We start from the raw sequence: 21,316 nt of genomic DNA, 5'->3' as shown, positions 1-21,316 counted from the left end.
ACAGGTAGTAGGCGTGCAGGGACACGGGAGCAGGCAGTCAGCCAGGGCCGGTTTTTAATGCACCACCCTGTGTAAGGGCTAAATCACACTGGCAGAGCTGCAAAGCAATGCAGTGGTCCTGCAACTAAGCGGGGGAAGGGATCCATGCTGGATGTACTACAGTAACTTATTCAGGAGAATAAACCCAAATGAATGCTAAAAGTTTACCAGTTTAAGTAGACCAGGCACAGGCGCAGGACACTCCCGGCAGTGGGAGTGCAACGGAGGGTGTGTGCTGCCGGGCTATGCATGCACAAGTTGTAATTTGATCCCTCAGCTGTGTCAGCTGACTGCCACAGTAGAGAGCTCATTGTAAATACAGGATGTTAATAATATATCTGTTTCTATGAAAGCAGGAAGTAGACACACTGCAGATATATTGCAGGATTTGTATCGGCTGTAACAAATGTTTTTCTTTAAAGGTCATTATGCTGTTGCTTATCTTTTAGAGCAGTTCTGAGTTCAGGTCCGCATTATGCAAAGTGGAGCAAGATATAAAACTTTGTTGTTTTTAATATGCAGGCTTATATGTTTATTTGTGTGCAGCTCAGGTATAGTACAAAGTCTTCCAGCAAAAGATCAGTGAACTTTATATATGAAGCGAGATAAGGGATATAACCCAGCCCTGCCCATAAGTCACCTGCCGATTATCCCGGCCCCGCCCTGCCCATAATTCACCTGCTGATATCCCGGCCCCTCCTGCCCATAAGTCACCTGCCGATTATCCCGGCCCCGCCCATAATTCACCTGCTGATATCCCGGCCCCTCCCTGCCCATCATTCACCTGCTGATATCCCAGCCCCTCCCTGCCCATAATTCAAATGCTGATATCCCGGCCCCTCCCTGCCCATAATTCACCTGATATCCCAGCCCCTCCCTGCCCATAATTCACCTGCTGATATCCCGGCCCCTCCCTGCCCATAATTCACCAGCTGATATCCTAGCCCCTCCCTGCCCATAATTCTCCTGCTGATATCCTGTCCCTGCCCATAATTCACCTGCCAATATCCTGGCCCCTCCCCTCCCATAATTCACATGCTGATATCCTGGCCCCTCCCTGCCCATAATTCACCTGCTGATATCCCTGCCCCTCCCTGCCCATAATTCATCTGCTGATATCCCGGCCCCTCCCTGCCCATAATTCATCTGTTGATATCCAGGCCCCTCCCTGCCTATAATTCATCTGCTGATATCCCGACCCCGCCCTGCCCATAATTCACCTGCTGGTACCCCGACCCCGCCCATAATTCACCTGCTGATATCCCGGCCCCTCCCTGCCCATAATTCACCTGCTGATATCCCGGCCCCTCCCTGCCCATAATTCACCTGCTGATATCCCGGCCCCTCCCTGCCCATAATTCATCTGCCGATATCCTGGCCCCTCCCTGCCCATAATTCACCTGCTGATATCCCGGCCCCTCCCTGCCCATAATTAATCTGCCGATATCCTGGCCCCTCCCTGCCCATAATTCATCTGCCGATATCCTGGCCCCTCCCTGTCCATAATTCATCTGCCGATATCCTGGCCCCTCCCTGCCCATAATTCACCTGCCGATATCCCGGCCCCTCCCTGCCCATAATTCACCTGCTGATATCCTGGCCCCTCCCTGCCCATAATTCATATGCTGATATCCCGGCCCCTCCCATAATTCATCTGCTGATATCCCGGCCCCTCCCTGCCCATAATTCATCTGCTGATATCCTGGCCCCTCCCTGCCCATAATTCATCTACTCATATCCCGGCCCCTCCCTGCTCATAATTCATCTGCTTATATCCCGGCCCCTCCCTACCCATAATTCATCTGCCGATATCCCGGCCCCTCCCTGCCCATTATTCACCTGCCGATATCTAGGCCCCTCCCTGCCCATAATTCATCTGCCGATATCCCGGCCCCTCCCTGCCCATAATTCATCTGCGGATATCCTGGCCCCTCCCTGCAGCCTCACCTGATCCCGGAGACTCCTTGTAGGTAGACGCTCGGGAGGCTGGCCGGCTGCCACTGAACAGGTACCCAGAATCTGCAAAACACAAACAGCGTTATATTACCCAATCTTCTCTGCAACTGACGCGTTTCACTAACAGAGACAACCGTCTGTACTCCAAACTGGGCAGGAAGACCCCTTACAGAATGGTACCCCTTACAGAAAGGCAAACCGACAAACCCACAATTCAGTCTGTAATAACTTCAAGAATACTTGAAGTAACTTTAAAGGAGTCTTCAGGCAAAACCCTCCCCCCCCAGCTTCTACTTGCCGGGGATTTCCTCCAGCCCCTTACAACAGACATGTCCCACGCCGCAGCCCCAATCCCAGCCGCCGGCCCGGTGTCCCCGCCGATGCAGAGGCCGACCTCCTCTAGTGTGCAGGAGCCACTGTCAATCAAGTCCACGTCATCATCGGTGTACTTTGCAGGCTTGATTAACAGCGGCGCTCGCGCAGGTGCAGTAAAGACGACCCCGAGGTCACCCTCTGCACTGTCTGGTGGCTGAGCGCGGAGTGGGACTTGTCAGCTGCAAGGGGTGGAAGCAAGCCTGGGCAATGTTTACGTGGCCCGGGTCGCATTCTGCGGACCACGGGCAGCATTCTTAAAATTCCACCCCTCCCCTCCCTGTAAAACTGCGAGCGGGCAGCAGGGAAATTTGAAACTCACCTCGCTCACAGAAGTCCCGCGTCATGTCTCTATGGTAACAGGACGTCACACGATGTGACGTCAGAACGTGCCAGTGTATTACACGGTGGCTGACAGCGAGTAATATGCTGGCGCTTCTTAATGTCGTGTCATGTGACGTCCTGTTGCCATAGAGATGCGATGCGGGAATTCTGTGAGCGAGGCGAGTTTCAGATTCCCCGCTGGGAGGGGAGAACAGGTCAGAGGAACAGTTTGCAGCCACAATATTGCCGGTGTATGTGTACCGGCTTGGGGGAAACACAATGGGCAGCTTTCAATTTAAATCAAATAAAGTAAATCCTCTAATCCAAGAGTGTCAAATTCAATCACATAAGGGGCCAAAATCTAAAATCTTGTCTAAAGGTGGCCACTAACAGTCCAATTTCTAGCGAAAAATCGTTAGAGCGATCAGAAATTCTGATCGGATTGGTTGTAAATAATCTCAGTTGATGGGCACAATCGATAATGAACGATTATAAAAACAATCGTCCGATTAAATTTTCATTGAACCAAAATTTGGATTTTCTTGTTGCTCGTGATAGATAGGAAGCAATGATTGGTTAGTTTATGGTGTAGTGAACAATTTTTCGTCTGATCAGAATTTCTGATCGCTCGAACGATTTCTAGAAATGGGACCGTTAGTGGCTACCTTAAGTCGCGGGCCTAATTGTTTATTAAGATTTAACGTTTATTAACCGTCTCAAACTAAGTGGCATAAAAAAGGCAAGGAGGGCATTTGGCCCATGGGCACTGGGCATCATTCACAAAGCTTTTACACCTGTTTTCCTCTTATTTATGTTACTTTTTTTAAGCTCCAAAAGAGCAAAAATGTAATGTACTTAACCACTTCGGGACCACAGTCTTTTCGCCCCTTAAGGACCAGAGCCTTTTTCTCCATTCAGACCACTGCAGCTTTCACGGTTTATTGCTCGGTCATACAACCTACCACCTAAATGAATTTTACCTCCTTTTCTTGTCACTAATACAGCTTTCTTTTGATGCTATTTGATTGCTGCTGCGAGTTTTACTTTTTATTATATTCATCAAAAAAGACATGAATTTTGTCAAAAAAATGACTTTTTTAACTTTCTGTGCTGACATTTTTCAAATAAAGTAAAATTTCCTATACATTTGAGCGCGAAAGTTATTCTGCTACATGTCTTTGATAAAAAAAAAAACATTCAGTGTATATTTATTGGATTGGGTAAAAGTTATAGCGTTTACAAACTATGGTGCCAAAAGTGAATTTTCCCATTTTCAAGCATCTCTGACTTTTCTGCGCACCTGTCATGTTTCATGAGGGGCTAAAATTCCAGGATAGTACAAATACCCCCCAAATGACCCCATTTTGGAAAGAAGACATCCCAAAGTATTCAGTGAGAGGCATGGTGAGTTCATAGAAGATTTTATTTTTTGTCACAAGTTAGCGGAAAATGACAGTTTGTGACAAAAAAAAAAAAAAAAAAAAGTTTCCATTTCTTCTAACTTGCGACAAAAAAAAATGAAATCTGCCACGGACTCACTATGCTCCTCTCTGAATACCTTGAAGTGTCTACTTTCCAGAATGGGGTCATTTGTGGGGTGTGTTTACTGTCCTGGCATTTGGGGGGTGCTAAATTGTAAGCACCCCTGTAAAGCCTAAAGATGCTCATTGGACTTTGGGCCCCTTAGCGCAGTTAGGCCGCAAAAAAGTGCCACACATGTGGTATTGCCGTACTCAGGAAAAGTAGTATAATGTGTTTTGGGGTGTATTTTTACACATACCCATGCTGGGTGGGAGAAATATCTCTGTAAATGACAAATTTTTTATTTTTTTTACACACAATTGTCTATTTATAGAGATATTTCTCCCACTCAGCATGGGTATGTGGAAAAATACACCCCAAAACACATTATACTACTTCTCCTGAGTACGGCGATACCACATGTGTGGCACTTTTTTGCACCCTAACTGCGCTAAGGGGCCCAAAGTCCAATGAGTACCTTTAGGATTTCACAGGTCATTTTGAGAAATTTCGTTTCAAGACTACTCCTCACGGTTTAGGGCCCCTAAAATGCCAGGACAGTATAGGAACCCCACAAATTACCCCATTTTAGAAGAAGACACCCCAAGGTATTCCGTTAGATGTATGGTGAGTTCATAGAAGATTTTTTTTTTTTGTCACAAGTTAGCGGAAATTGATTTTAATTGTTTTTTTTCACAAAGTGTCATTTTCCGCTAACTTGTGACAAAAATAAAATCTTCTATGAACTCGCCATTCTCCTAACGGAATACCTTGGCTGTCTTCTTTCTAAAATGGAGTCATTTGTGGGGTTCCTATACTGCCCTGGCATTTTAGGGGCCCTAAACCGTGAGGAGTAGTCTTGAAACCAAATGTGGCAAAATGACCTGTGAAATCCTAAAGGTACTCATTGGACTTTGGGCCCCTTAGCGCACTTAGGGTGCAAAAAAGTGCCACACATGTGGTACCGCCGTACTCAGGAGAAGTAGTATAATGTGTTTTGGGGTGTATTTTTACACATACCCATGCTGGGTGGGAGAAATATCTCTGTAAATGACAATTATTTGATTTTTTTTACACACAATTGTCCATTTACAGAGAGATTTCTCCCACCCAGCATGGGTATGTATAAAAATACACCCCAAAACACATTATACTACTTCTTCTGAGTACGGCGATACCACATGTGTGACACTTTTTTGCAACCTAGGTGCGCTAAGGGGCCTAACGTCCTATTCACAGGTCATTTTGAGGCATTTGGATTCTAGACTACTCCTCACGGTTTAGGGCCCCTAAAATGCCAGGGCAGTATAGGAACCCCACAAGTGACCCCATTTTAGAAAGAAGACACCCCAAGGTATTCTGTTAGGAGTATGGTGAGTTCATAGAAGATTTTTTTTTTGTCACAAGTTAGCGGAAAATGACACTTTGTGAAAAAAAAAACAATACATATCAATTTCCGCTAACTTGTGACAAAAAATAAAATCTTCTATGAACTCATCATACACCTAAAAGAATACCTTGGGGTGTCTTCTTTCTAAAATGGGGTCACTTGTGGGGTTCCTATACTGCCCTGGCATTTTAGGGGCCCTAAACCGTGAGGAGTAGTCTTGAACCCAAATGTCTCAAAATGACCTGTGAAATCCTAAAGGTACTCATTGGACTTTGGGCCCCTTAGCACAGTTAGGCTGCAAAAAAGTGTCACACATGTGGTATCGCCGTACTCAGAAGAAGTAGTATAATGTGTTTTGTGGTGTATTTTTACATATAACCATGCTGGGTGGGAGAAATATCTCTGTAAATGACACATTTTTTATTTGTTTTACACACAATTGTCCATTTACAGAGAGATTTCTCCCACCCAGCATGGGTATGTGTAAAAATACACCACAAAACACATTATACTACTTCTCCTGAGTATGGCGATACCACATGTGTGACACTTTTTTGCAGCCTAGGTGCGCTAAGGGGCCCAACGTCCTATTCACAGGTCATTTTGAGGCATTTGTTTTCTAGACTGACTACTCCTCACGGTTTAGGGCCCCTAAAATGCCAGGGCAGTATAGGAACCCCACAAGTGACCCCATTTTAGAAAGAAGACACCCCAAGGTATTCCGTTAGGGGTATGGTGAGTTCATAGAAGATTTTATTTTTTCTCACAAGTTAGTGAAAAATGACACTTTGTGAAAAAAACAATAACAATCCAATTTCCGCTAACTTTTGACAAAAAATAAAATATTCTATGAACTCATCATACACCTAACAGAATACCTTGGGGTGTCTTCTTTCTAAAATGGGGTCACTTGTGGGGTTCCTATACTGCCCTGGCATTTTACGGGCCCAAAACTGTGAGTAGTCTGGAAACCAAATTTCTCAAAATGACTGTTCAGGGGTATAAGCATCTGCAAATTTTGATGACAGGTGGTCTATGAGGGGGCAAATTTTGTGGAATCGGTCATAAGCAGGGTGGCCTCTTAGATGACAGGATGTATTGGGCCTGATCTGATGGATAGGAGTGCTAGGGGGGTGACAGGAGGTGATTGATGGGTGTCTCAGGGGGCGGTTAGAGGGGAAAATAGATGCAATCAATGCACTGGGGAGGTGATCGGAAGGGGGTCTGAGGGGGATCTGAGGGTTTGGCCGAGTGATCAGGAGCCCACACGGGGCAAATTAGGGCCTGATCTGATGGGTAGGTGTGCTAGGGGGTGACAGGAGGTGATTGATGGGTGTCTCAAGGTGTGATTAGAGGGGGGAAATAGATGCAAGCAATGCACTGGCGAGGTGATCAGGGCTGGGGTCTGAGGGCGTTCTGAGGTGTGGGCGGGTGATTGGGTGCCCGCAAGGGGCAGATTAGGGTCTAATCTGATGGGTAACAGTGACAGGTGGTGATAGGGGGTGATTGATGGGTAATTAGTGGGTGTTTAGAGGAGAGAATAGATGTAAACAATGGATTTGGGAGGTGATCTGATGTCGGATCTGCGGGCGATCTATTGGTGTGGGTGGGTGATCAGATTGCCCGCAAGGGGCAGGTCAGGGGCTGATTGATGGGTGGCAGTGACAGGGGGTGATTGATGGGTGGCAGTGACAGGGGGTGATTGATGGGTGATTGACAGGTAATCAGTGGGTTATTACAGGGGAGAACAGATGTAAATATTGCACGGGCGAATTGATAAGGGGGGGGGGGTCTGAGGGCAATCTGAGCGTGTGGGCAGGTGATTGGGTGCCCGCAAGGGGCAGATTAGGGTCTAATCTGATGGGTAACAGTGACAGGTGGTGATAGGGGGTGATTGATGGGTAATTAGTGGGTGTTTAGAGGAGAGAATAGATGTAAACAATGGATTTGGGAGGTGATCTGATGTCGGATCTGCGGGCGATCTATTGGTGTGGGTGGGTGATCAGATTGCCCGCAAGGGGCAGGTCAGGGGCTGATTGATGGGTGGCAGTGACAGGGGGTGATTGATGGGTGGCAGTGACAGGGGGTGATTGATGGGTGATTGACAGGTAATCAGTGGGTTATTACAGGGGAGAACAGATGTAAATATTGCACGGGCGAATTGATAAGGGGGGGGGGGGTCTGAGGGCAATCTGAGCGTGTGGGCAGGTGATTGGGTGCCCGCAAGGGGCAGATTAGGGTCTAATCTGATGGGTAACAGTGACAGGTGGTGATAGGGGGTGATTGATGGGTAATTAGTGGGTGTTTAGAGGAGAGAATAGATGTAAACAATGGATTTGGGAGGTGATCTGATGTCGGATCTGCGGGCGATCTATTGGTGTGGGGGGGTGATCAGATTGCCCGCAAGGGGCAGATCAGGGGCTGATTGATGGGTGGCAGTGACAGGGGGTGATTGACGGGTGATTGACAGGTGATTGACAGGTGATTGACAGGTGATCAGGGGGGATAGATGCATACAGTACACGGGGGGGGGGTCTGGGGGGGGGTCTGGGGAGAATCTGAGGGGTGGGGGGGTGATCAGGAGGGAGTAGGGGGCAGATTAGGGACTTAAAAAAAAAATAGCGTTGACAGATAGTGACAGGGAGTGATTGATGGGTGATTAGGGGGGTGACTGGGTGCAAACAGTGGTCTGGGGGGTGGGCAGGGGGGGGTCTGAGGGGTGCTGTGGGCGATCAGGGGGCAGGGGGGGGGAAATCAGTGTGCTTGGGTGCAGACTAGGGTGGCTGCAGCCTGCCCTGGTGGTCCCTCGGACACTGGGACCACCAGGGCAGGAGGCAGCCAGTATAATAGGCTTTGTATACATTACAAAGCCTATTATACACTGTTGCAGCGGCGATCCGGATGCCAGTAACCCGCCGGCGCTTCCGAACGGCCGGCGGGTTACGGCGAACGGGGGGCGGAGCCAGTCCCCGGCGGCTGATCGCGTCACGAATGACGCGATCGCCGCATAGCCACTCCCGCAGCCGCCCCCGCCGATGGGCGTATTGCGGTCGTTTGGGACCGGTCTTTGCCGCCGCCCATCGGCTGGGGGCGGTCGTCAAGTGGTTAAGGTAAGAAAAGTAATACTGAAATTGAACGTAATCAGGTACAACTTACTTTGAGTGATTATTTTGCGTGTAAATGAACTGAAAGGTAATTTTTATCAATTAGGTGATAAATAATTCATGAGAAGTTTTGTGAATAGAGCCCATTGTGACACACCTATGCACTAATCCTATACAATAAAATCCGTGTTGCTGCGTCCAGCTGTCCCTGTTTTTCTTTGCTACTGCGCATGTGCGCAGCACGGACAGCTGGACGGGACCAGGGAGTAAGGCGGGCGGGCGGAGTGCATGCGCACTGGCAGCAGAAAGTAGACCTAGAGCCTGTTTTTAAACGGGCTTGGGTCTACTAGTCTATGAATATTACACGGTTTCCAGCTCTGTTCACACTTACCAATTCCCTGCCTTTTTAAATTGCGCTGCAGTGTTGCTTATTTCTGTGTGCAATTCTCATTTAATGCAAATCGATGGAAACGCATTTTGTTAATTGGATACATTACCATGTATACCAACTCTTTATCATGCACCAGCGTCTATAGTTTGTACTTCCCATTGTCTGTATTATGTACCCCTTTGTTTTGTGATTACTCTGTACAGCGCCACGGAATATGCCGCCGCTTTATAAAAATCAATAGTAATAATTATACTACATCCTCATTTAAAGAGGAACTCCAGTGAAAATAATGTAGTAAAAAAAAGTGCTTCATTTTTACAATAATTATGTATAAATGATTTAGTCAGTGATTGCTCATTGTAAAATCTTTCCTCTCCCCGATTTACATTCTGACATTTATCACATGGTGACATTTTTACTGTGGGCAGGTTATGTAGCTGTTTTGGCTGTTACAGACAGCTGTAAACAGCTAATTCCTGTCTGTGAACCGTGTTACATTGTAACAAACTGCCAAAAGTACCGCTGTCATCAGAGCTTCTTGTGGGAGGGGTTTAACCACAATATCAGTCATACAGCGCCCCCTGATGGTCTGTTTGTGAAAAGCATCATATTTCTCATGTAAAAGGGGGTATCGGCTACTGATTGGGATAAAGTTCAATTCTAGGTTGGAGTTTCTCTTTAAACTACCTTCATTGGCAAGTGCTGAAATATTGCAATCCAGAAGGAAAAATACATTGTCTAAAATAAAATTAAAAAAAAAACCCACAAAATGCAGATTAGGACAAACAAAAAAAAAATGCAGAGTGGGACGTGGAATTCGCATGGATAAGGGTGAGCGATGCCTTCTACATACAAGCTGCAACCGACAACCTATCAATTTCCAATTCAATGGCATCATTAGTGTATAATCGCCATGATATTAACATATGGAAGCTCTGATTTGTTGCGCACTCAGCAATGAGGCTGCAGGCAGGAAATCAGGACTTCTAGTGTTAATAATCTGTGTCAGGGCAGCGTATCTGGCTTCCACACATAAGTGACATTCCACAGGCCTGGCTGCATACCAGACCCCCCCCCACACACACACACACACAATACTACACTACACACAACGCTACACACACTACACTATACTAGTCACACACTACATCACACACACACACACTACACACACACACTACACTACACACAACGCTACACACACTACACTACACACACACACTACACTACACACAACGCTACACACACTACACTACACACACACACTACACTACACACAACGCTACACACACTACACTATACTAGTCACACACACACACACACACACACACTACACTACACACAACGCTACACACACTACACTATACTAGTCACACACTACATCACACACACACACTACACACACACACTACACTACACACAACGCTACACACACTACACTACACACAACGCTACACACACTACACTACACACACACACTACACTACACACAACGCTACACACACTACACTACACACACTACACTATACTAGTCACACACACACACACACACACACACTACACTACACACAACGCTACACACACTACACTATACTAGTCACACACACACACACACACACACACACACACACACACACTACACTACACACAACGCTACACACACTACACTACACACACACACTACACTACACACAACGCTACACACACTACACTATACTAGTCACACACACACACACACACACACTACTCTATACTACACACACACACACACACTACTCTATACTACACACACACACACACACACACACACACAAAACACAACACTACACTAATCACACACTACACACACAACACTAGTCACACCCACACACACTGTACACACAGCTAATGCTGCGAATACACCATGAGATTATTATTTATTTATTTTTTTAGCAGGTAGAAGACAGTTCAATAGGTAAATTCTGCCATGTCCGGTCTGATTTTTGATCATTTTCCTAATCGGTTTCTCATAGAAGTGAATGGAAATCGGTCAGAAAAACGTTTGGAAAATCGATCGGACAGTATATCTGCTGAAAAATCTCATTGTGTATTCCCAGCATAATGCCTGGTAAACCCCATGCAATTTTCACATCAAATTGACAGGAAATTTCTAGACATTCAATAATTTCCGACATGTCTGATCATCTTCTGATCGAGAAAAGGATCGATTGTGTGCCGTACCGATCATAAAATGAATCCCTTTCCTGATTGGAAGCAGATCAGACATGCTGAAAAATTATCAGGAAATTTCCTGTCGATCTTTACGTGAAAACTGTCTGGTGTGTACCAGGGGGGCAACTACAAATCATGGGGCCCCCAGCAACACTTTGATAGGGCCCCCAATGGTCAAACCCCTTCTCTTGGTGGCCCTCCCAGCCTGGGGGCGGGGCTTATCTCATAAGGGTCATAAGACAAGTGAGGCCATCAGGATCCTCACACCCATAACAAGTGTAGTCACAAAACTCCTGATCTGCAGTATAGCCCCCTGTATGGGAGGAAGGGAAGTTTAGTAGATGGGGCCCCCTGTGCAGTGTTCTCCTCAGGATCTTTTAGCCAGGCGCTCCACCCGGCTAATTTTGGTGAGCGCCCGGCTGTCATCGGTTTGCCTCCTCATCCTCCTCCTGTGCTGTAATCAGAGTTGTTGCTGCCCTTCATTCTCCCTTCGTGCCCCGCCCGGCTACTTTTTCATGCCACTCGGCTGGAAAAATACTCTGGGGAGAACACTGCTGCAGTTGCAGGGTCTGCTACCCTCTTGTTATGCCCCTGGTGTGTAACCATCCTAAGAACGAGCATGTCAATTAGAGTGCAGAAGATTTGGGCACAGCTGGCGCCACCTTAGACCATAATAGGAATTACAGCTATAGTGGCGCTCAGGGAGTAACTTCAGCGCAGCCAGAAGACGGAGCTGAAGTTACTTTCAAAACACTGCAAGTCGGCCAGCAGCAATAGCTGGAAACTGAATTACAAAATTCCCCACTATCCACGTGGACCTGGAGGGGGAATAGTAATTAACGCCGCCAGGACTTGTGCAGGAACAGGGTGAGCCGTATATCGGCTGTATCCTGTGTCGAAGTGTCCCAACGGCTATTTCTCGCGTACGCTCCTAAGAAAATGTATGAGCCCGGCGTACGACTTTCCTGCCCGGGTAAGGGGCAGGATGGATCCCAGGGACAGGGAGTACAGCTTACCTGCTCGGGTAAGGGAGGTGATGGTTCCTAGGGACAGGGAGTACAGCTTACCTGCCCGGGTAAGGGAGGTTCCCAGGGACAGGGAGTACAGCTTACCTGCCCGGTAAGGGAGGGGATGGTTCCCAGGGACAGGGAGAACAGCTTACCTGCCCAGGTAAGGGACTGGATGGTTCCCAGGGACAGGGAGTACAGCTTACCTGCCCGGGTGAGGGAGAGGAGGGTTCCCAGGGACAGGGAGAACAGCTTACCTGCCCGGGTGAGGGACAGGATGGATCCCAGGGACAGGGAGTACAGCTTACCTGCCCGGGTGAGGGAGGGGAGGGTTCCCAGGGACAGGGAGTACAGCTTACCTGCACGGGTGAGGGAGGGGATGGATCCCAGGGACAGGGAGTACAGCTTACCTGCCCGGGTGAGGGAGGGGAGGGTTCCCAGGGACAGGGAGTACAGCTTACCTGCACGGGTGAGGGAGGGGATGGATCCCAGGGACAGGGAGTACAGCTTACCTGCTCAGGTGAGGGAGGGGATGGTTCCCAGGGACAGGGAGTACAGCTTACCTGCTCAGGTGAGGGAGGGTTCCCAGGGACAGGGAGAACAGCTTACCTGCCCAGGTAAGGGACAGGATGGTTCCCAGGGACAGGGAGTACAGCTTACCTGCACGGGTGAGGGGGGGAGGGTTCCCAGGGACAGGGAGTACAGCTTACCTGCCCAGGTAAGGGACAGGATGGTTCCCAGGGACAGGGAGTACAGCTTACCTGCCCGGGTAAGGGAGGGGATGGTTCCCAGGGACAGGGAGTACAGCTTACCTGCCCAGGTAAGGGAGGGGATGGTTCCCAGGGACAGGGAGTACAGCTTACCTGCCCAGGTAAGGGACGGGATGGTTCCCAGGGATAGGGAGTACAGCTTACCTGCCCGGGTAAGGGAGGGGATGGTTCCCAGGGACAGGGAGTACAGCTTACCTGCCCAGGTAAGGGACAGGATGGTTCCCAAGGACAGGGAGTACAGCTTACCTGCCCAGGTAAGGGAGAGGATGGTTCCCAGGGACAGGGAGTACAGCTTACCTGCCCGGGTGAGGGACGGGATGGTTCCCAGGGACAGGGAGTACAGCTTACCTGCCCGGGTAAGGGAGGGGATGGTTCCCAGGGACAGGGAGTACAGCTTACCTGCCCAGGTAAGGGACAGGATGGTTCCCAGGGATAGGGAGTACAGCTTACCTGCCCGGGTAAGGGAGGGGATGGTTCCCAGGGACAGGGAGTACAGCTTACCTGCCCAGGTAAGGGACAGGATGGTTCCCAGGGACAGGGAGTACAGCTTACCTGCCCGGGTGAGGGAGGAGATGGTTCCCAGGGACAGGGAGTACAGCTTACCTGCTCAGGTGAGGGAGGGGATGGTTCCCAGGGACAGGGAGTACAGCTTACCTGCCCGGGTGAGGGAGGAGATGGTTCCCAGGGACAGGGAGTACAGCTTACCTGCTCAGGTGAGGGAGGGGATGGATTCCCAGGGACAGGGAGTACAGCTTACCTGCCCGGGTAAGGGAGGGGATGGTTCCCAGGGACAGGGAGTATAGCTTACTTGCTCAGGTGAGGGAGGGGATGGTTCCCAGGGACAGGGAGTACAGCTTACCTGCTCAGGTGAGGGAGGGTTCCCAGGGACAGGGAGAACAGCTTACCTGCCCAGGTAAGGGACAGGATGGTTCCCAGGGACAGGGAGTACAGCTTACCTGCACGGGTGAGGGGGGGAGGGTTCCCAGGGACAGGGAGTACAGCTTACCTGCACGGGTAAGGGACAGGATGGTTCCCAGGGACAGGGAGTACAGCTTACCTGCTCAGGTAAGGGACAGGGAGTACAGCTTACCTGCTCAGGTAAGGGACAGGGAGTACAGCTTACCTGCTCAGGTAAGGGACAGGGAGTACAGCTTACCTGCTCAGGTAAGGGACAGGGAGTACAGCTTAACTGCCCAGGTAAGGGACAGGATGGTTCCCAGGGACAGGGAGTACAGCTTACCTGCCCGGGTAAGGGAGGGGATGGTTCCCAGGGACAGGGAGTACAGCTTAACTGCCCAGGTAAGGGAGGGGATGGTTCCCAGGGACAGGGAGTACAGCTTACCTGCCCAGGTAAGGGACAGGATGGTTCCCAGGGATAGGGAGTACAGCTTACCTGCCCGGGTAAGGGAGGGGATGGTTCCCAGGGACAGGGAGTACAGCTTACCTGCCCAGGTAAGGGACAGGATGGTTCCCAAGTACAGGGAGTACAGCTTACCTGCCCAGGTAAGGGAGAGGATGGTTCCCAGGGACAGGGAGTACAGCTTACCTGCCCGGGTGAGGGACGGGATGGTTCCCAGGGACAGGGAGTACAGCTTACCTGCCCGGGTAAGGGAGGGGATGGTTCCCAGGGACAGGGAGTACAGCTTACCTGCCCAGGTAAGGGACAGGATGGTTCCCAGGGACAGGGAGTACAGCTTACCTGCCCGGGTAAGGGAGGGGATGGTTCCCAGGGACAGGGAGTACAGCTTACCTGCCCAGGTAAGGGACAGGATGGTTCCCAGGGACAGGGAGTACAGCTTACCTGCCCGGGTAAGGGACAGGATGGTTCCCAGGGACAGGGAGTACAGCTTACCTGCCCGGGTAAAGGACAGGATGGTTCCCAGGGACAGGGAGTACAGCTTACCTGCCCGGGTGAGGGAGGAGATGGTTCCCAGGGACAGGGAGTACAGCTTACCTGCTCAGGTAAGGGAGGGGATGGTTCCCAGGGACAGGGAGTACAGCTTACCTGCCCGGGTAAGGGAGGGGATGGTTCCCAGGGACAGGGAGTACAGCTTACCTGCCCGGGTAAGGGAGGGGATGGTTCCCAGGGACAGGGAGTACAGCTTACCTGCCCGGGTAAGGGAGGGGATGGTTCCCAGGGACAGGGAGTACAGCTTACCTGCCCGGGTAAGGGAGGGGATGGTTCCCAGGGACAGGGAGTACAGCTTACCTGCCCGGGTAAGGGAGGGGATGGTTCCCAGGGACAGGGAGTACAGCTTACCTGCACGGGTAAGGGACAGGATGGTTCCCAGGGACAGGGAGTACAGCTTACCTGCCCGGGTAAGGGAGGGGATGGTTCCCAGGGACAGGGAGTACAGCTTACCTGCCCGGGTGAGGAAGGGGAGGATTCCCAGGGACAGGGAGTACAGCTTACCTGCACGGGTAAGGGAGGGGATGGTTCCCAGGGACAGGGAGTACAGCTTACCTGCCCGGGTAAGGGAGGGGATGGTTCCCAGGGACAGGGAGTACAGCTTACCTGCCCGGGTAAGGGACAGGATGGTTCCCAGGGACAGGGAGTACAGCTTACCTGCCCAGGTAAGGGACAGGATGGTTCCCAGGGACAGGGAGTACAGCTTACCTGCCCGGGTAAGGGAGGGGATGGTTCCCAGGGACAGGGAGTACAGCTTACCTGCCCGGGTGAGGGAGGGGATGGTTCCCAGGGACAGCGCCCGGCTCAGGCGTCCCGGCAGGGAGGAGGAGGAAGATTTGCGCGGGGTGTGGTTCATCTGTTGGTTCAGCAGCTGCATGAGTCCCGGCGGGGTACACAGCAGGGCGGTCGGCGGCTCCGGCAGTGTGAAGCCAGTCCTCATTTTCCCAGACGCAGAGATGAGCTCACCGGAGAGGAACCTGGAGATGGAAGGAGGAGGCTGAACAACGGTCACATGAGAAGTACAAGAAAACAGCGAGCAGAGGAGGCAATGTACTTTCTGTGGCACAAAGGCAGCCCTCTTGTTTCTGAGTCATGGGGTAGCCATCCTGTCTCTTACTCAAAAGGGACAATTCATCTTTTTTCTAAATCATAGGAGTAGCCATCTTGTTTCTGAGGCATAGGGACAGCCATCTTGTTTGAGGCATAGGGGCAGCCATCTTGTACCTGGGGCATAGGGACGGCCATCTTGTTTGAGGCATAGGGGCAGCCATCTTGTACCTGGGGCATAGGGGCGAACATCTTGCATGCTGCAAATTCTGAATAGGACATTCCCTGCACCTTTTTTGGACTCATTTAATTGCTGCTTTTAAGTCCTCGGACATAAAAGGTTTATATGAGGCAGGTGCAGAAGGCCGGACAGTGTTCCTCAAGTTTACTTCAAAGACCAAATAAAGTTTAACTGTTTAGACCTGTCCAGGGGCTGAACAAACATTACCAATCACCCGAGTCCGTTAATCCGCCAACTAGACTATGGGAATTTCAGGAAAGCCCCAGTAATACAATTGCTTGTCAGTTTATTTTCACTTTAATGTTTACTTTCAAGTCAATGGGAACCGCTACATATAAAAAAAACAGATACTTACCTAAGGAGAGGGAAGGCTTGAGGCCCTGATGAGCCCTCCCTCTCCTCTCCCAGTGCCCATGATGCTGCGCTGTCCCCGGGAGCAGTATTTGGCTAATTGGTCAAATACTGCTCCTTCCGCCGGAGAAGGTGACTTCAGAAAGTCTTCGGTGGCCCGAGTACTCCCAAAGACAGGCTGCTACACACTGCGCACGCGCGAGCGCTCTAGTGCACGTGCAGGTGGGAGCCGCCTGTCTTCGGGAGAACTCGGCCCCCGAAGTGCCCCACGGCGGGGGATTTGCACGGGGGAGCCAGCGCTGCACCGAGGGTATCGGGAGAAGAGAGGGCAGGCTCAATAGTACCCAGAACCTTCCCTCTCCTTAGGTGAGTAACTGGTTTCTTTTTTTTATCAAGCAGTTCCCAAATACTGAAAAAAAACCCTATAACCAGTTTTAAATGTCCCTTCTTTTTAATTACCTAATAGCTGAAGATCCCATGGCTGTCTCTTGCAACTGTATTAACAGTTCAGGTACCTTTTAAGGACACCTGAAGTAAGAGAAATATGGAGGCCATTTTTTTTTCTTTTAAATAATGCAGAATGCATGGTTGTCCTGCTGATCCTCTGCCTCTAATACTTTTAGCCATAGCCCCTGAACAAGCATGCAGATCAGGTGCTGTGACTGGAGTGTGACTCTGGATTAGCTACATGCTTGTTTCTGGTGTGATTCAGACACTACTGCAGCCAGATGGATCAGCAGGGCTGCCAGGCAACTGGTATTGTTTAAAAGGAAACATATGGCAGCCTCCATTTCACTCTTAGCTCGGATTCACTTTAAAACAAGTCCAATGAAACCTGTTTCTCAGAGAAGCCAATCAGAACGTTTGTTAATAGCTGCACTTGTAGCAGTGAGTGAATATTCCCCTCTGCTCTGACTTCTGGCAGCACCTGTCTGATTCCTGCAGCTGCAGTGATGGCTCAGAGCTGGGGATCAGGGCTGTTGTCCCGTCTTGTGTCACAGCTGTCCTGGGCTCTGCGAACACATCAGACGCCTGTCTGCTCATGTCAACAATGCGACCCTTCACAGACCGCAGGCGCTGCAGCAGCTGAGAGCGGCCTGGTGTCACCGTACAATCAGCAGCAGCTGAGAGCGGCCTGGTGTCGCCGTACAATCAGCAGCAGCTGAGAGCGGCCTGGTGTCGCCGTACAATCAGAAATCTGTTCTACCAGCAGCTGAGACGCCGGACGGGCACAGCCGGGATACACAGAGCTCACATCAATAACGTGCCAGTTACTCGGCAATAGCTGCAGTGTATCCCTGGCTCCAGGTATGCAGGCCTGCCAGATCATCCAGCACAAAGATGTGATATATAAAGGAGCAGATCTTTCTTTACTTGGCAATGTCTGGGCATTAGTGATGGTCAATGAGAGATGGTAATCATTTTGTCCTGGACACAAGAAACTCCCTCCGTCCCTCTCCATGGCAACAGAATAGGTCATTAGCCTCTATGCTAGCAACATGTCTGTACAGAACTGTCACCCCAGTTATTGAGTCCCGATATAGCAGGAGACAGTATCTGTGCGTTTGTACCAGGGCTGTGGAGTCGGAGTCAAGGAGGGTACCTGGAGTCAGAGTTGGAGGTTTTATAAACCGAGGAGTCAGAGTTGGGAGTGGGATGATTTTTGTACCAAATCCATAGCCCTGGTATTAGACTAAGGAGTCGGAGTCGAGGAGTCTGAGCCATTTTGGGTACCTGGAGTTGGAGTCAGATGATTTTTGTACAGACTCCACAGCCCTGGTTTGTACACATCTTAATGGCGCGCTGCGTACAAGCTCGTCTGATCAGTATCTAACGGATCATCTTAATGGCACGCTGCGTACAAGCTCGTCTGCTCAGCAGCTAACGGATCATCTCTGCTGGCCACAGGAGGTCGAGGCCTCTAAACACATGAAAGTACCTCAGTCAAGAACTGTCTTGCATGTGCGACCCGGAGGCAGGTTTCACACTGCTAACCGGCGTTTTTGGTGCAGTGGTCGCACTACCAAAAACAAGCCTTAGGGGATTAGTGCATTAATACGCAGTAATACCAGTCGGGCAGCGGGAAGTGAGGCTCTCTATCGCTTCCTGTGGCCGAAGAAAGGAACTGCACGGAGGCGTATTGCTAAAACACACTTCCACGCATGCGCGCAGCGCTAACGCGAGACATTTTTACAGTTACGAGTCGCCATAGAGGTACATGACTTATGGCCCGCAGCACGAATTGAAGGTAACGTAGGTAGACGCTCGGGTCGGGGATGCAGGGAAACCGTCACTTCCATCGCATCGTGCTGGTATGAAAATCCCCATAGACTTTCATTGGCGTAGCGGTGGCCTGCGGTGAAACCACACCAGTGTGAAAGCGCAGTGAAGCGAGCAGAAATTAAAAAAAAAAAAAAAAAAAAAAGATACTCACCTATGTAGAGGAAGGGCTGGGGATCCCAAAGAGCCGTCCTGGTCCTCTTTCCAATGCTGCCGCCCCTCCCCCAGGTCGGGTACAACTCTGGCCCTCCTCGAGCAGTGGGGACATGAGGGAGTCCGGGCTCTTGCCGTGCGGAGGCGCCCATCTTCAGAAGTACCCAGGGACGGGAGGGCTTCCAAAGGCGCGTCATTTCAATGGGGAGCAGCTGTAGATCAAATGCACAGAGAGAGGACTGGGAGCGCTCTATGGAAACCAGCCTTCCCTCACATAGGCGAGAATCTGACTTGTTTTTTACAGGTCACTTCATGTTTACTTTAAAGAGATGGCCAACATTTCGGAGCCGCGTAGGACCCCTAGGCAAAGATCTGATCCCAGACAAGACCCATTTCTGTCAGTGAGAGAGTGTTAGAGGAGCCAGACTCCCACTTCCTATGCAGGAACTTTTGAACAGCAGCAGACAGATCTTTGCCTCCGAGAAAATATTGCCTTGATAAAGGGGTCATACGCTGCTCCGAAACGTTGGCCATATTTTTTACATGAAACCATGTGCCAGCTTTCTTCCTTGTTGAATACTGCATAGAGGGCGTCATCCCTCTTTTCAGCTGTCACACTTCCCTTATTGACCTGAACTTTGATCGTGTTGTGAGTGCGAGACAATACTACCAATGTGTTACTTTAAAGAGACACTGAAGTGAAAAAAAATATTATGATATGATTTGTATGTGTAGTACAGCTAAGAAATAAAACATTAGGAGCAGAGACGTAAGTCTAATATTGATTCCAGTACAGGAAGAGTTAAACTCCAGTTATCGATGCAAATAAGCCATTGGGCATCACGACTTTCAAAGTCGCAGAAAGCTCTGTCTTCTGAAGCTTGTTATCTCAACTGTCAGTCACTGTATTTTCTTTTTCTATCCAGAGGACAAGTCAAAATTTCACTGGCCTGCTCTGTAAAATCATTTAGAATTCTGAGTAGGGTGTAGATAATGATGCAATGTTATAAAAAAACACTATATAACTATAAATAAAAATAGAATATTTTCTTTGCTACTAATGTTCTAGTAATTATCCGTACTACACAACCAATTCATTATATCATAATTCATTTATTTTTTCGCTTCAGTGTTTTTTTAAAGAGAGTCTGAAGGCAATTTTAAAATAAAAAACAAACCGATACTCACCTAAGGAGAGGAAGGCTCTGGGTCCGAATAAGCCTTCCCTTTCCTCTCCTCTCCCAGTGCCCGCGTCCCCTGCGAGCTCCCCCATTGGCAGTCCATGACCAATCACCAGGTTGGGGAGAAACTTGGAAGCACTTGGGCCAGAAGCCGCTTCCTCAGAGGCACACAGGGTGCAAAGGTATCAGGAAAGAGTCATACAGTGCATGGCAACCCGCTATCTGTAATTCTGTATTAAAAATTGTCCACCAGAAATCCATGCTTTCCCCACGAGGAAAAGGATGCTGCACTTGGGCTTCCGAAGTTGAGCTGCTCCATACTGCGCAAGCGCCATCATGCGTGAGCAGTACGGAGCTTCATGCGTGAGCAGTACGGAGCTTCATGCGTGAGCAGTACGGAGCTTTATGCGTGAGCAGTACGGAGCTTCATGCGTGAGCAGTACGGAGCTTCATGCGTGAGCAGTACGGAGCTTCATGCGTGAGCAGTACGGAGCTCCGTGCGTGAGCAGTACGGAGCTCCGTGCGTGAGCAGTACGGAGCTTCATGCGTGAGCAGTACGGAGCTTCATGCGTGAGCAGTACGGAGCTTCATGCGTGAGCAGTACGGAGCTTCATGCGTGAGCAGTACGGAGCTTCATGCGTGAGCAGTACGGAGCTACCGGTCTTCAGAAGCCAGAGAGTTTCCAAAGACTGCCGAAGTCTCTCCCGGCAGGAGATACAAACTGTGCAGCCTGCGTGGGACTGAGGACACCGGGAAGGCTCGTTAGAACCCAGAGCCTTCCGGCTCCTTAGGCGAGTATCTGTTTCTTATTTTAAAATTGCCTTCAGATTTACTTTAAGTTTACATCTCACTGACCATCAATCCTTTGGCAAGACATTACAGGTTACACTCAAAAAATTAGGATATCATGCTTAAAAGTCCATTTATCTCAGTAATTCACTTAAAGTGAACCAGAGACGAAGCACCCTCATGTATTTTACCATATATATCAGTGGGAACATTAGAGAAAACACCTACCCTGCTCTCCGTTTCATTCTTCACTGATCAGCCTGCTTGTTATCAGCCCTGA

At 49.7% G+C, this 21,316-nt stretch overlaps 1 protein-coding gene across 1 annotated transcript in view; it reads right to left on the bottom strand.

Annotated features, from left to right (window-relative positions):
- Positions 1 to 21,316, bottom strand: part of TMEM201 (transmembrane protein 201) — a 74,482-nt gene that overhangs the window by 11,332 nt on the left and 41,834 nt on the right. The window contains 2 exon segments of the mRNA XM_068238832.1: positions 1,987 to 2,058; positions 15,754 to 15,971. Coding sequence (XP_068094933.1) covers positions 1,987 to 2,058; positions 15,754 to 15,971 — 290 coding nt within the window.

Source organism: Hyperolius riggenbachi, chromosome 6 (assembly GCF_040937935.1).
Source record: "Hyperolius riggenbachi isolate aHypRig1 chromosome 6, aHypRig1.pri, whole genome shotgun sequence".
Lineage (NCBI taxonomy): Eukaryota > Metazoa > Chordata > Amphibia > Anura > Hyperoliidae > Hyperolius > Hyperolius riggenbachi.
The sequence above is the reverse complement of the archived record's forward strand: the minus strand, read 5'-3'. Positions and strand labels throughout refer to the sequence as shown.